The 13,190-nt window shown below is 42.9% G+C and overlaps 2 protein-coding genes across 5 annotated transcripts in view; one reads left to right on the forward strand and one right to left on the reverse strand.

The window, feature by feature from the left end:
* Positions 1-3,736, reverse strand: part of LOC132398025 (potassium voltage-gated channel subfamily S member 2-like) — a 99,364-nt gene extending 95,628 nt beyond the window's left edge. The window contains exon 1 of one of the 2 annotated variants that reach the window (XM_059976946.1): positions 3,622-3,736. The gene's annotated coding sequence lies outside the window, so the exon portion shown is untranslated. The remainder of the gene's footprint in view (positions 1-3,621) is intronic. The other variant, XM_059976936.1, reaches the window with a different exon arrangement.
* The window catches only part of LOC132398045 (NIPA-like protein 2), a 107,253-nt gene continuing 97,721 nt past the window's right edge, over positions 3,659-13,190 (forward strand). For 2 of the 3 annotated variants that reach the window (XM_059976977.1, XM_059976984.1), the window contains exon 1: positions 3,659-3,969. In XM_059976977.1, coding sequence (XP_059832960.1) covers positions 3,859-3,969 — 111 coding nt within the window. In that variant the 5' untranslated portion in view covers positions 3,659-3,858. The remainder of the gene's footprint in view (positions 3,970-13,190) is intronic. The other variant, XM_059976970.1, reaches the window with a different exon arrangement.

Raw genomic sequence — 13,190 nt, forward strand, 5'->3', positions numbered from 1 at the left:
ACGTTGCAGGAGGGCAGGACCGGCTGTTCAGTATTCTGTGGTTCTGTTGTTTTAGTCATGACAGAATGGGAGGGATTAAAGGAGGAGGGTGGTGTTATTAGTCATGGAAAATGTCATGGCAGTGTTCAGTCAGGACAGACTGCATAGCTTGGCTAGTGAGGCTTTATAGGTAAGACTGAGGAATAAGAATAACAATCTGTGATTTAGAGGAGCAGATTTGTAGAGAGATCGCAGACTGTTACAAGAAACATAAGGTTGTGATAGTAGGTGATTCTAACTTTCCACATATTGACTGGAACTCCCATACTGTAAAACGCCTAGATTGGAGTTTGTCAGGCATGTTTCCTTAATCAGTACATAGAAGTGCCAACGAGTGAGAATGTGATACTAGATGTGCTATTCCAGAATGAGAAAGACCAGGAGATGGAAGTTTGTGTAGGTGAACTCTTTGCATCAGCTGATTATAATGATATTAGTTTCAAAGTAATTATGGAAAAGGATAGATCTGTTGCTTGGGTTGAGATTCTAAGATTGAAGAAAAGCCAATTTTGATGGTATCAGAAAGGATCTGGCAAGTGTGGATTGGGACAGGTTGCTTTCTGGCAAAGGTGTTTTTCGTAAATGGGAGGCCTTTAAAAGTGAAGTTTTGAGAATAAAGTGTTTGTATGTCTCTGTCAGAATAAAAGGCAAGGATAACAAAGAACACCTTGGGTTTCGAGAGATATTGAGGCTGGGGTTAAGAAAAAGGAGATGCATAGCAGGTAGAGGCAAGCAGGAACAAATGGGGTACCTGAGGAGTACAAGAAATGTGAAAACACTTATGGAAATCAAGTGGGCTCGAAGAAGACACAGTTGTTCTAGTGGACAAGGTGAAGGAGAATCCCAAGGGATTATACAGACATACTAAGAGCAAAAGGACAGCAAGAGACAAAATTGGTCCTCTGGATGATCACAGTGGTAATCCATGCATGGAACCGAAAGAGATGGGGAGATGTTAAACTGATTTTTTGCATCTGTGTTTACTCAGGAGATGGACAGAGTCCATAGATATGAGGCAAGGCAGCAGCCAGTTCATGGACCCTCTACAGAGGAGGAGGTGTTGCTGTCTTGAAGCAAAATAGGGTAGATAAATCTCAGGGCCTGACGAGGTGTTCCCTCGGACCCTGTGGGAGGCTTATGCAGAAATTACAGGGGCCCTAGCAGAGATATTTAAAACCTCCTTAGCCATGGGTGAGGTGCCGGAGGATTGGAGCATAGCTAATATTGTTCTGTTGTTTAAGAACAGCTCTTAAGAATAAGCCAGGAAATTATAGGCCAGTGCGTCTGACATCAGTTGTGGGAAAGAGCTATTGGAAGGTATTCTAAGGGACCAGATATACAAGTATTTGGGTAGACACAGACTGATTAGGGATAGTCAACATGGCTTTGTGCATGGTATCTCATGCCTAACTAATCTTGCAGAGTTTTTGGAGGAAGTTAGCAGGAAAGCTGACAAAGGCAAGGCAGTGAATGTTGTCTACGTGGACTTTAGCAAGGCCTTTGTCAATGTCCCACATGGGAAGCTGGTCAAGAAGGTTCAGTCGCTTGGCATTCAGGATGAGGCTGTGACTAGTGGTGTGCCAGAAGGATCATTGCTCAGTGCTGAGTTCATTATTGTTTGTCATCTATAACAATGATCTGGATGATAATGTACTAAACTGGGTCAGCAAATTTGCAGTTGGCATCAAGATTGGGGCTGTAGTGGATAATGAGGAAGACCATCAAAGCTTACAGTGGGATTGGAACTAGCTGGAAAAGTGGGCTGGAAAAATGGCAGACGGAGCTTAATACAGAAATGTGAGGTGTTGCACTTTGCGAAGTCCAGCCAGGGTAGATCTTACACAGTGAGTGGTAGGGCACTGAAAAGTGCAGTAAAACAGAGGGATCAGGGAATACAGGTTCATAATTCCTTGAAAGCAACATCACAGGTAGATAGGGTCAGAAAGAAAGCTTTTGGCACTTTGGCCTTTATAAATGAATCTATTGGGGACATGAGTTGCAATGTTATGTTGAAATTGTGCCTATTTTTGTGAAGCTGAATTTAGAGTATTGTGTGCATTTCTGGTCACCTCCTTAGAGGAAAGATGTAAATAAGATTGAAAGAGTGCAGAGAAAATTTACAAGGATGTTGTCCGGACTTCAGGACCTGAGTTATGGGGAAAGGTTGAATAAGTTAGGACTTTGCTCCCCAGAATATAGAAAATTGAAGGGAGATTTGATAGAGGTATACACAATTATGAGAGGTATAAATAGGGTAAATGCAAGCAGGCTTTTTTCCACTAAGGTTGTGTGAAACTACAATTAGACATGATGTTTTAAGGGAAGGGTGGAAGTTGAAAAGTTTAATAGGAAGATGAGGGGGAATTTCTTTACTCAGAAGGTGGTGAGAGTGTTGAATGAGCTGCCAGTACAAGTGGTGGATGCAGGGTCGATTTCAATATTTAAGAGAAATTTGGGTAGGTACATGGATGGGAGGGGTATGGAGGACTATGGTCCGGGTGCAGGTCAATGGGACTAGTCAGATTAATGGCTCAGCACAGACTAAAGGGGCTGAATGACCTACTTCAGTGCTGTAGTGTTTGATGATTTGATGCTTCTATCTGTCTAAACCTTTCCTATCCTTGTACCCGTCTGTGTACTGTATGTTTTAACATCATCAGTGTATCTGCTTCAATCACTTCCTCTGGCTGATTATTCCATAAACAGATCACTCCATATAGATTCTACATGGACCACCCCTGGATGAAAAGCTTGCCTCTCAGGTTCCTATTAAATCTCTCCTCTTTTTGACTATACCTATGCCCTCTAGTTCTTGATTTCCCACCCTGGGCAAAATATTTTGCCCATTCTACACCCCTCGTCATTTTGGGCATGTGTTCGACAGGAATCTGCAAAAAGCATCAAGACTGATGAACATTGGGAATTACCTGTAGTCAGTCACATAGTGGAGTGACCGCTCGGTTCAGGGTAACAAGCAGCAAGATTGTCACCCACTTCTTTCCGGTGTTTTCCTGTGATGTAGGCGTGTTTGATGTATAATAAACCTCTCCCTCACCCCCTCTCAAGGGGAACCTCTGAAGCTTATCCACCACTTGTTCTGAAACACCAGGGTCACCAAAATGCATGAAAGTGGGGGAGGAAGGGGGATGATTACAGATGAAGAGCTCACCACTTTAGCGTCAGTGGAAAAATTAGACACTACTGTAGTAAGTAAAAACAGACCATGCCAACACACTGCAGGTCGGGCAGCATCTGTGAAGAGGGAAACAGCTAACGTTGAAGGTCGATGACCACCAACCACCCCCTCCCCTCATCAGCATCAGGGACTTGAGATGCTGTTTCCCTGGGTGTGACACAGCTGGTGTCTGCCTCCGTGTTTTCTCAGTTCAGTGTGCTGAGCGATATTAAAATGAAAAATATCTGCACCACACAGTTCCACACGAGACTCCTAAATTTGCTACAAATTAACAAATATTGTCGTTTGTAAGGAAACCATTCGCAACGCCTGTTACCATGTGAGGTGCTGCAAAGCTTTGCAGACAGAGCAGCGCAATATTTAATTGAAAAACACATCCCACTCACCGGCACGGAGCAGAGGTGTTGGGGTTTAGCGGAGGGCAGCGGTCTTTCCCCCGTGGTCAGCGATGATTTGTCTGGAGATGCCCGACAGCCGCACCTCATCCATCCCCCGGCTGAGGCGTGCGGGAAGTATTAGGAAGTTTCAGCGGCGGCGGGGCGGTGCGTTGCTGCCTCGGTCTGTGCGGGAAGTGGAGGTTGAACGGGCATCAGCCCTGCCCACGTTAAAGAGAGAGAGCGCGGATGGCGAGTGCCAGCTCCGGGATCACGCACCGGCCGTTTAGCAATGCCACCCAGCTACAGCTTGCCAAAAGCACCGTGCCTCCTACCTGGAGTGGCTTACACCTTTACCAGGTGAGAGGGCTCTCTCTTTTGCGCGGGTTTTCAACGAGGGGGCGGGGGGGGGGACATGCCCCTCTCGGTAGTGGGGCTGCTACAGTTCGGTTGTGATTCTGAATGGGAAGCGTGGGTGGCAAAGACGGATGTCAAGCCCCCACCACCACACACACACACACACACACACTCGTTTTCTCTGCTTCATCATGAGGGTGTGTTTTAAAGTCAGTCTTTAGTTTGGGAGGAGAGGTGGGGCCTCAGATGTTTCCAGGATAACGAAGGTACCCCAACCACCATGGGGTCTGTCCCCGAAGAGGTCACCACCCTGATAGGTAGTGGGGTCTAACGTGTTAAAGTGCCCCCCCCCACCCTTCCGAAGAGCGGTAGGGCGTTGCCTCTCTGTTGGTGATGAATCAGCTGGTGCCCGGAGTAAACAAAATGTCTTGCTAGGGCTGATTATGTCCTGCTTTGGGAACCTGGGTTGTTTTCCGCTGTGTCTCAAATCTTTTGTGGGTTGAGACTTACTTTGAAAGTGAATTCCTGCCTGATTTTTTTTTCCAGAGATTTTGCTTCTGGTGGTAAAGGTAAAGGTGGTCGGGGGAAAGAGTGGGCTATTCTGTCAGAATCCGGGACCTGCGTCGTGACAGAAACGTTCAAGGGTTCTCAGAAGTCACTTGATGCTGTTGAACTCTTGGAGGAGGGTTGGTGAGGGAGAATATTGGATGAAAATCTTTAGCAAGGGTGTCTCATGTGGCAGGTGGATTGAGATAACGCTCTAGGCATCCAAGGAATTAAAATTTGGCTCAGTGTTAAAAAGCAGTGGTTAATGGGGATGGCTATATTGGTGACAGGAGGGCTGTGTGTGGTAGGGTTTTTGCAGGGTCAGTACTTGGCCAGTTGCTTTCCGTGGCTTAACTGAATGATTTGGACTTAAATACAATGGTCAAGGAATTAAACTGCATAGAACTAGGCCCTTCAGCCCATCTCATCCATGCTGGCCAACTTGGCTACCTGAGCCAATATCATTTGCCTGCATCGGGTCCATATCAACTCTCAATCATTCCAGTCCATGTTCTTGTCAAAATATCTTTTAAGTGTTATAATTGTATCCACCTCTAGCACTTCCTTTATCAGCTCGATCCATATACCAACCACTCTCTTTGTGGAAAATGTTGTCCCATAGGTCCCCTTTTAATCGATTGCTCCTCATCTCAAATAGAACATAGCACAGCAAAAAGTCCTTCAGCTGACAATGTCTGTGCTGAATATGGCACCAAATTAAAATAATTCTCTTCTGCCTGTACAGTATCCCTAGCCCTCCATTCCCTCCATATCTGTGTGTCTGCCTAACAGCCTCTTAAACACTGCTATTGTATTTGTTTCCAACACCACTGCTGACAGCGTGCTCTGGGTACCCAGGACTCTGTGTGAATAAACATTTACCCTGTACTTCTGAGCTTTCCCTCTTTCAACTTGAATGCAGCTCCTCTCGGCTTTGACTTTTCTACCTTGGGAAAAAGATTCTGTTTACCCTTTTTATGTCTGTCATAATTTTATAAACTTCTCTCATCAGCCGCTGAAGATCTGTAACACAGTCCTGTCTTGCTGTGCTACTTCCTGATCAGTTACGTTGCAGCGGTGCCAGTTTAGAGTTGTCCAGGAGGCTCATTTCTCCTCTGGCTCCCAGTCCACCTCATCAGGAGGATGCTTGTCACTCTGATGGTCTCCCTGCCCCTTGGCCAAGGTCTGTCAGGGGTGGGCTATCAGCTCTTGCAGGACTTGCAAATCTCCAGCTGCTTGTTTTGAAGATGGTCAAAGACAGTCAGGAGACTCACTCCCAGTGGCAGAGGCAAAAGTTCAATCCTGACCTCTGATGGGGTTTGCACACTCCCCCTGTGACTGTGTGGGTTTCCTCCCACGTCCCAAAGTCATGCAGAGCAGGAGGTTAGTTGGCTGCTGTAAATTGTCACTAGTGTGTGGGTGAGTGTTAGGATCCGGGGGCGTTATTGGGATTATGGGGAAAATCAAAAATGGATTTGGTGTAAATAAGTAGTTGAGTGTGGAGGAGATACAGCAGCCTGAAAATCTGCACTCAACATTTAAAGAACAGCATTTTCCCCTCTTCCATCAGATTTCTGAACAGTCTATGATACTACCTCATTATTAGTCTTTTGCACTATTTATTTAGTTTTGTAATTTAAAAATAAATTTTAATTTTTTTTTGTAGAAAATGTTTATAATACAGAACACCACTCCTACAGGTTTATTATTATTGTCAGGAGTACTGAGATAAAATGTACCTAGACTGAGCATTCCATACAGACATACACTGAGGCAGTAAAAAGCAAACAGAATGCAGAATAGAGTGTTGCAGCCACAGAGAAAGTGAAATGCAGGTAGACAAGTAAATTGCAAGGGCCACAACAGTGTACATTGAGAGATCGAAGGTGATCTTTATCGTGTGAGAGGTCCATACAAAAGTCTTTTATCAGCGGGATAAAACCTATCCTTGAGCCTGGGTGTCTGAGTTCTCAAAATTGTGTATCTTCTGTGTATGGGAGTGGGGAGAACTGAGAAAGGCCTGGGTTGGAGGGGTTCATGATTATCTTGGCTGTCTTCCTGAGGCAGTGGGAAGTGTAGATTCAGTGGCGCACAAGCTGATTTCTGTGATGGACTGGAACCCATTTGGCCCATTGTGTCAGTGCTAGTCAAAGTAGAATTAGCCCTCCCATCTTCCACACCCAAGTCTATTCCCTTAAAGGGACTGGTTTCTCAGGCACACATCCAAGCGCTGCTTAAATAAGTTCATTTATTGCCTCTCACACATCTCTGCTATGTTCTTTCACACAAGTCAACATCCTGCCATTTATTATGGAGCTTACTGCCTTGTTAAACCTTCCTGGATGTGTGATCATATGACATTTGCCAACTAGAAGTGATTTGAGATGTTTCAGGTGGAAATACATCTTGTGTTGGCTTTTCTCTATCTGATCTCCTTGATATTCATTAACTCGGTGATCCTCTCCTTACAGCAGGCTTTCATTCTGTTATTTTGACAGCCATCTTGCTTTAGTGCCTTCACTAAACTCCCTTAGCTTTCCCTGATCTCTCTCCCTCTCAAAAACCATCATCTTATCTCACCATTCTCACACCAGAGCTCATTTTTAAAACCTTACAACCATCGGCCCCACAACCTACCAGTGTAAGTTCCCTTGAAAAGCTTTTATATCATGGAAATTATGGAAAAATGAATGACTGCTGTAACAAGTTGCAGTCTATCACTTAGCATGAATTCCAACACCTTGACATATTACACTTAACATCCTGACCTTATGATTCCTGCACCTTGGAATATGACAGGAGTCAAAATAGAGAGATCTTGGGATGGAGGCCAATAGCTCCCTGAAAATGGTGTACAAATCATAGTTTGGTTTAAAAAAAAAGTATATTTACCATTATTAGTTGAGGCACTGAGTTCAAGAGTCAATAAGTTATGTTATAATTGTATACAGCTCTAGTTAGGCCACATCTGGCCTGGAAGGATGTGAAGGCTTTGAAGAGTGTGTGTAGGAGGTTCACTGGGATTAGAGGGCATTTGCTATAAGGTGAAGTTAGACAAACCTGGCTATTGTTTTCTCTAGAGAAGCAGAGGCTGAGGGGAGACCTGTCAGAGGTTTATAAAACTATGAGAAGCATTGACAGAACAGGCAACCTGTATCTTTTTCCCAGTGTTGAAATGTCTGATACGAGAGGACATCAGTTTAAGATGAGGGGGAATACGATCAAGGGAAATGTTGTGACAAGTTTTTGACACGGTGGTGGGTACCTAGGATGTGCTGCTGGGAATGCTTGGTGGAGGCAGATACAATCAACTCGCTTAAGAAGCTCTTTGATAAACAAATGAATATGCAGGGATAAGAGGTGTAACACTGTCTCCATCGGTTTAGTAAATCTAGGCAAGACACGCTGCAGCCCTGCCAAATGTGGGAGATTGTAATGCAAGCCCCCCAAATCTCCCTGTGAATGTGGATGCTGTGTGATCCATTACCCTATTACAAATAAGTACCACAAAATAACAGACAGTACATAGCATACAAATAAAAAATTTAGCTTTATAATTCTTAATTTGACTAAAGGGTCAGTAAAGAAAAAGCAAAAAGGAGAAAAGGACCCACTTTAAATGAAACAGTCTGATGTGCACAAGTTGGAGCTCATCGTTTCCCCTTTGCCAATCCTTTGATCTACCCAGACTTCATCGAACCCCAGCCCCACTCCGGGTCGACTCCTTTGACCTCTTCTGTCTGGCGTCTCCTCTCTTCTCCTCTCTCAAATGCCTCAAGCCCAACCTTAGTGTCGCTCATCAGAGAAACCTCCCCTGAATCCGTTTATCTCTATTGGATGGCAGACATTTCTCCTCTCTCTTATCTTCAGCAGAAACCCAAGCAAGCAGCTTACACAGAGAGAACAGAACAGCATAACAGAGGAAGAAGTATGAACTATGTGACCCAGGGCATTACAGAGGCATAAGGATCAGTGCTGGCAGAAGAAATCAGATTTAATTAGGGGAGACTCTATAGTCCAAAGGACCTGTTCCTGTGTTCTACTATTCTATATATTCTATTCAACATCCACTCTGTCTCTATACCTGTATCTTGAAATATTCCAGTCAACATCAGGATTAGTGAATTTCCGACAGGCCAAGTGCATCTTGCACTAAGTTGATAACCTTCCAGCGGTATTTGATATCTGTGTGAGTCCCTGGAACATCCCAAGAACACATAGTCCCGTGTTACACAACTAATCAGAGTGAACCTTAACTAAAACTATCACCCCTCTTTCTGGATTTCCCTTCTCCAAAGTATATTCATGGACCTTCTTGTTGTTGTGTCCCGAGCAAGACCACCCTGAAGGACATCTGATGAGAGAGCCCCTCCATTATTACCCAAGCAGAGTCTTGGTCCTTGCTTGTAAATGCTAGTAAAGGCAGTTTCTGCCAATTGATTTTGTCTTCCTGACACGGACCATCAACTCCCTCAATCATAGTGTTGTGTGCTTAATATTTCAGTAATATTTGAGTAATATTGTAAATACATTGTTTGATTAGCATTCTTTGTTCATTTAATTAATTTATTACTGGTTATATGTAAATGTATGTGAATGGCATGCATCATCATGCTACCATGTCATACGTGCACACCTTGCTTAAAGTAAAAAAAACAAAACTAGGACATGCATTCCCGACATTGTGTTTCCTATCAATTAGTTTTATGTTTCGGTGTTACAAAACATAACAGTGCTGATAAGGAAGTTTTAAATTAACCTGAGATGACTATTTACCTGTTGAAGCACAGTGAGATGTTTTGAGTTTTTTTTAAAAAACAGTGAGAAACAGTCGAGTAAAAAAAAACAGTGCAGCACATGATTTATTTGGAAAAGGAGATGGTCAAGTGAAAAAGGCAGAAAATGGACTAAATTCAGGGATTCATAAACAGTAAGTATCAGGTGATAAGCATAAATAAAAAGATAAAGCTGAAAAGGCTGGCTGCATCGTAAAGGTGGGCATGGTGGATTGCACAGGAGATAACAGGAAAATCTATACTGAATGAATTGAACGATATTTTGAAGCAAATGAAATAGTCAATGAGAAGCGAGTGCTAGCTTTGTTGAGTGTATTGCATGGAAGAGCATACAGTTTACTTAAGTTTAACTGCTCTAACCAAACCAGCCAAAATGAGCTTTGCTGATGTCACAAAAGTAATGCAGGAATATTTTGAATCAAAACCATTGTTGACTGCAGAATGCTTGAGGTTTTATAAGCGGAATCAAAAGGAAGGGGAGTCCATTTCAGCATACGTGGCTGAACTGAAGAAATTGAGTGTTGTCAGTTCTTTGATGAGCTTAGTGATCTTTTACTTTGTGGAATCTTACATGAAAGTATTCAAAAACTGCTCCTAACTGAAGCACAGTTTACATTAAAAGAGCAGGTGAAATTGCTGTAGCAATGGAAATAGCAGACAAAGATGCAATTGAGTTGCAGTTAGCAATGAAAGTGAGCACAAATAAAATTGTAACATCTAAGCAGGAACTGGAAGGGCAGAGCAAGTTGTGTTACCGTTGTGGCAGCGGCTCACGTACAGCAGGCCAATGCAGGTTTAAAGGTGAAATCTGCAGAAAATGCAACAAAGTAGTATACATAAGTAAATGGATTGCACAGGGAAGAAAAAAAGATAAAAAATCAAGTTCCAGTTTTAGAAAGAACTCTAATCTGTATGCTGTTGATTAAAAACTTTGATAGTGATGAGAGTGACACAAGACTTGGTACTCTTGAGCTTTATAATGTGAAAACTAGCATTAGATAAGCAATATAGCTTACAGCAAAAATGAGTGGCATACTAATTTAAATGGAATTGGACACTGGCTTGGCTCTCTGTCATTCCACAAAAAGAGTTTGAGCAGCATTTCAAAGATACTGAAGCATGTAGATATCCAACTAAGAACTTACCCTGGCAAAAAAGATAACTCCTGTGGAAATGACATTCGTAATAGTGAAATACAACAACCAACAAGCCACAACAGGAGTGCCAGCTTTGTGGGGGTGCAATTGGTTGAGACATCTACAACTTGAGTGGTGATCCATCCACCATTTTCATGATACATCCTCTGCAATAGAGTTAACAAAGCGAATCAAGAAACGTTCTGGATAATGCCACAGCACTGGAAATCTCAAAACATATCAAGGGTAAAATAGTGTAAAATGAAACTGCCACACCCAAATTTTATAAAGCCCGTTGGTCCCTTATACCATCGATGATAAAGTAGCTAATGAGCCAGATAGCATGGAGGCTGAAGGAATTCTTTCTAAGGTTGAGTGGAGCACAAGGGCAATGTCTGTGGTCCCAGTACCAAAGAAGAATGAGTCTGTCAGGATCTGTGGTGATTTTAAGGTCACCATCAACCCAGTACTGAAAGTAGATCAATACTCTCTGCCCAGGACAGAGGACATCTTTGCAAACCGTTCTGTATGGAAACACTTCAGCAAAGTGGACATTGCAGAGGCTTACCTACAGATGGAGATGGATGAAGAATCCAAAGTGCTTCTCACCATAAGCACCCACAAATAGCTTTATGAGCATCTTGGGCTTATTTTTTGTATAGCATCTGCACCTGTACTCTGGCAGAAAGCGACAGATCAGATGTTGCAAGGTACTCACTGTTACCTGGATGACATCATTATTACTAGTAAGAATGACAACGAACATCTCCAAAATCTTGAGAGTATTAAAAGGATTAGAAGATTATGGGTTCAGAATATGATGCAACAAGTGCAAGTTCTTTACTGTGAATTCTTCACTGAATGTGATCACACCATCAATGCACAAGGGTTACACAACTGCTGAGAAGATTCAAGTAGTGGTGGATTCCCCAAGGGCAAAGGACATTTCACAATTGTTGTTCTTTTTAGTATTTGTCAATTACTGTAATAAGTTCCTGCCAAACCTGGGAACTGTGCTCCACTCCTTGAACTCATTACTACAGACCAGGGAGAAATGGCACCGCACAAAGCAGTGTGTGGTTGCCTTCCAAAAGACAAAGGGAGTGCTGACATCAGACACTGTATTCACACATTGTGATCCATTGGTAAAACTAGTGAACCTTGCTTGTAAAATCCTGCCTTATGGTTTAGGTGCAGTCATGTCACAGGTTATGAGTGATGGAAGTATTCGCGTTCCCTTGCCTCAGAGAAAAGTTATGCACAGATTGAAAGGGAGGTTTTGAGTCTGGTTTCGGGTGTAAAACATTTCAACCAGTACTTGTGTGGGAGAGAAATCACCCTCATTACTGATCATCAACCACTAGTGTCCATTTTCAATCCACAGTAGTGTGTTCCACTAACAGCAGCAGCACGAGTACAGAGATGGGCTCTGTTCCTTGGAGGATACAATTACTAGATCAAAGTCAAGAGGATAACTAATTGTGGAAATGTTGATGGATTGTCCCGTTTACCTTTGGAAAAGGAAATAACTGAAAATTTACAAAAGAGGACATTCCTCTTGGCATATTTTCTCTAATACAAATCGAAGATCTCTCTTTTATGGCAGAGATGATCTAAAGGGAAACCAGAAAAGAATCTCACTATCTCAGCTCTTCATGCCATCTCAAAATGGCTGGAATGTGCAGCAGAACTCTTGTTCCACCTTTTCCATTTTTTTAACCAATGCAGGGATGAACTTGCCTTTGAAAGAAGTTGCCTTATGTGGGGATTGAGAGTTGTTGTACCATCGAAACTGAGAGCTAGCATGTTGGAGGAGCTAGATGCTGGTCATTTAGGCATGGTACAAGTGAAAGTGTTGGCTCAAAGCTTTGTCTGGAGGTTTGGAATAGATCAGCAGATCGAGCAGCTTGTCATGCATTGTTCGAGATGCTAACACATCTAGAAGAAAGGTGCCCAGAGCTGTCAGAACCACTTCCTGCAGTCGCAGAGTCAACTCCAACAACCATCACAGAGGAGGCCCTAGAACCTGAGATTGTTTCACAGCCACAAGTCTCTCCTGCCAAAACGAGTAACCTTCCTTGTCAGAAAAGTTATTATCCCACAAAAGTAAGACCTCCTCTACAGTGATTAAATCTATAGGTCTGAATGGAACAATTTAAAATTTACTCTGCTATGGATGTCTATATACATAGTAGTTGAATTAGATAGTATACTGTGCGTGTGTTGGCACGTGGCCAAGTGGTTAAGGCCTTCATCTAATGATCTGAAGGTCGCTAGTTCGAGCCTTGGCTGAGGCTGCGTGTTGTGTCCTTGAGCAAAGCACTTAACCACACATTGCTCTGCGATGACACCGGTGCCAAGCTGTATGGGTCCTAATGCCCTTCCCTTGGACAACATCAGGCAACTGCCGGTATTCCATTTCCATTGGAAACTTTCCAAGGCACAAATCCATGCTCTATCAAGACTAACATAGGCCTGGGTGTGTGTATAAAATAGTTAAGATGCATTCTATATTGAGGGAGTTCATAGCTAAGCAGGGAAGAGTGTTGTGTATTTAATACTTAAGTAATATTTGAGTAATATTGTAAATGTATTGTTTGGTTATGCATTCTTTAAGAGTTATATGTAAATGTACGTGAATGACATACATCATCATGCCACCATGTAATCTGTGCATGTCTCGATTAAAGTAAAAACAAAACTAAGACGAGCATTCCTGGCTCTGTGTTTCCCTTCAGATACTTTT

This window comes from Hypanus sabinus, chromosome 1, assembly GCF_030144855.1.
Source record: "Hypanus sabinus isolate sHypSab1 chromosome 1, sHypSab1.hap1, whole genome shotgun sequence".
In the NCBI taxonomy this organism is placed as follows: domain Eukaryota; kingdom Metazoa; phylum Chordata; class Chondrichthyes; order Myliobatiformes; family Dasyatidae; genus Hypanus; species Hypanus sabinus.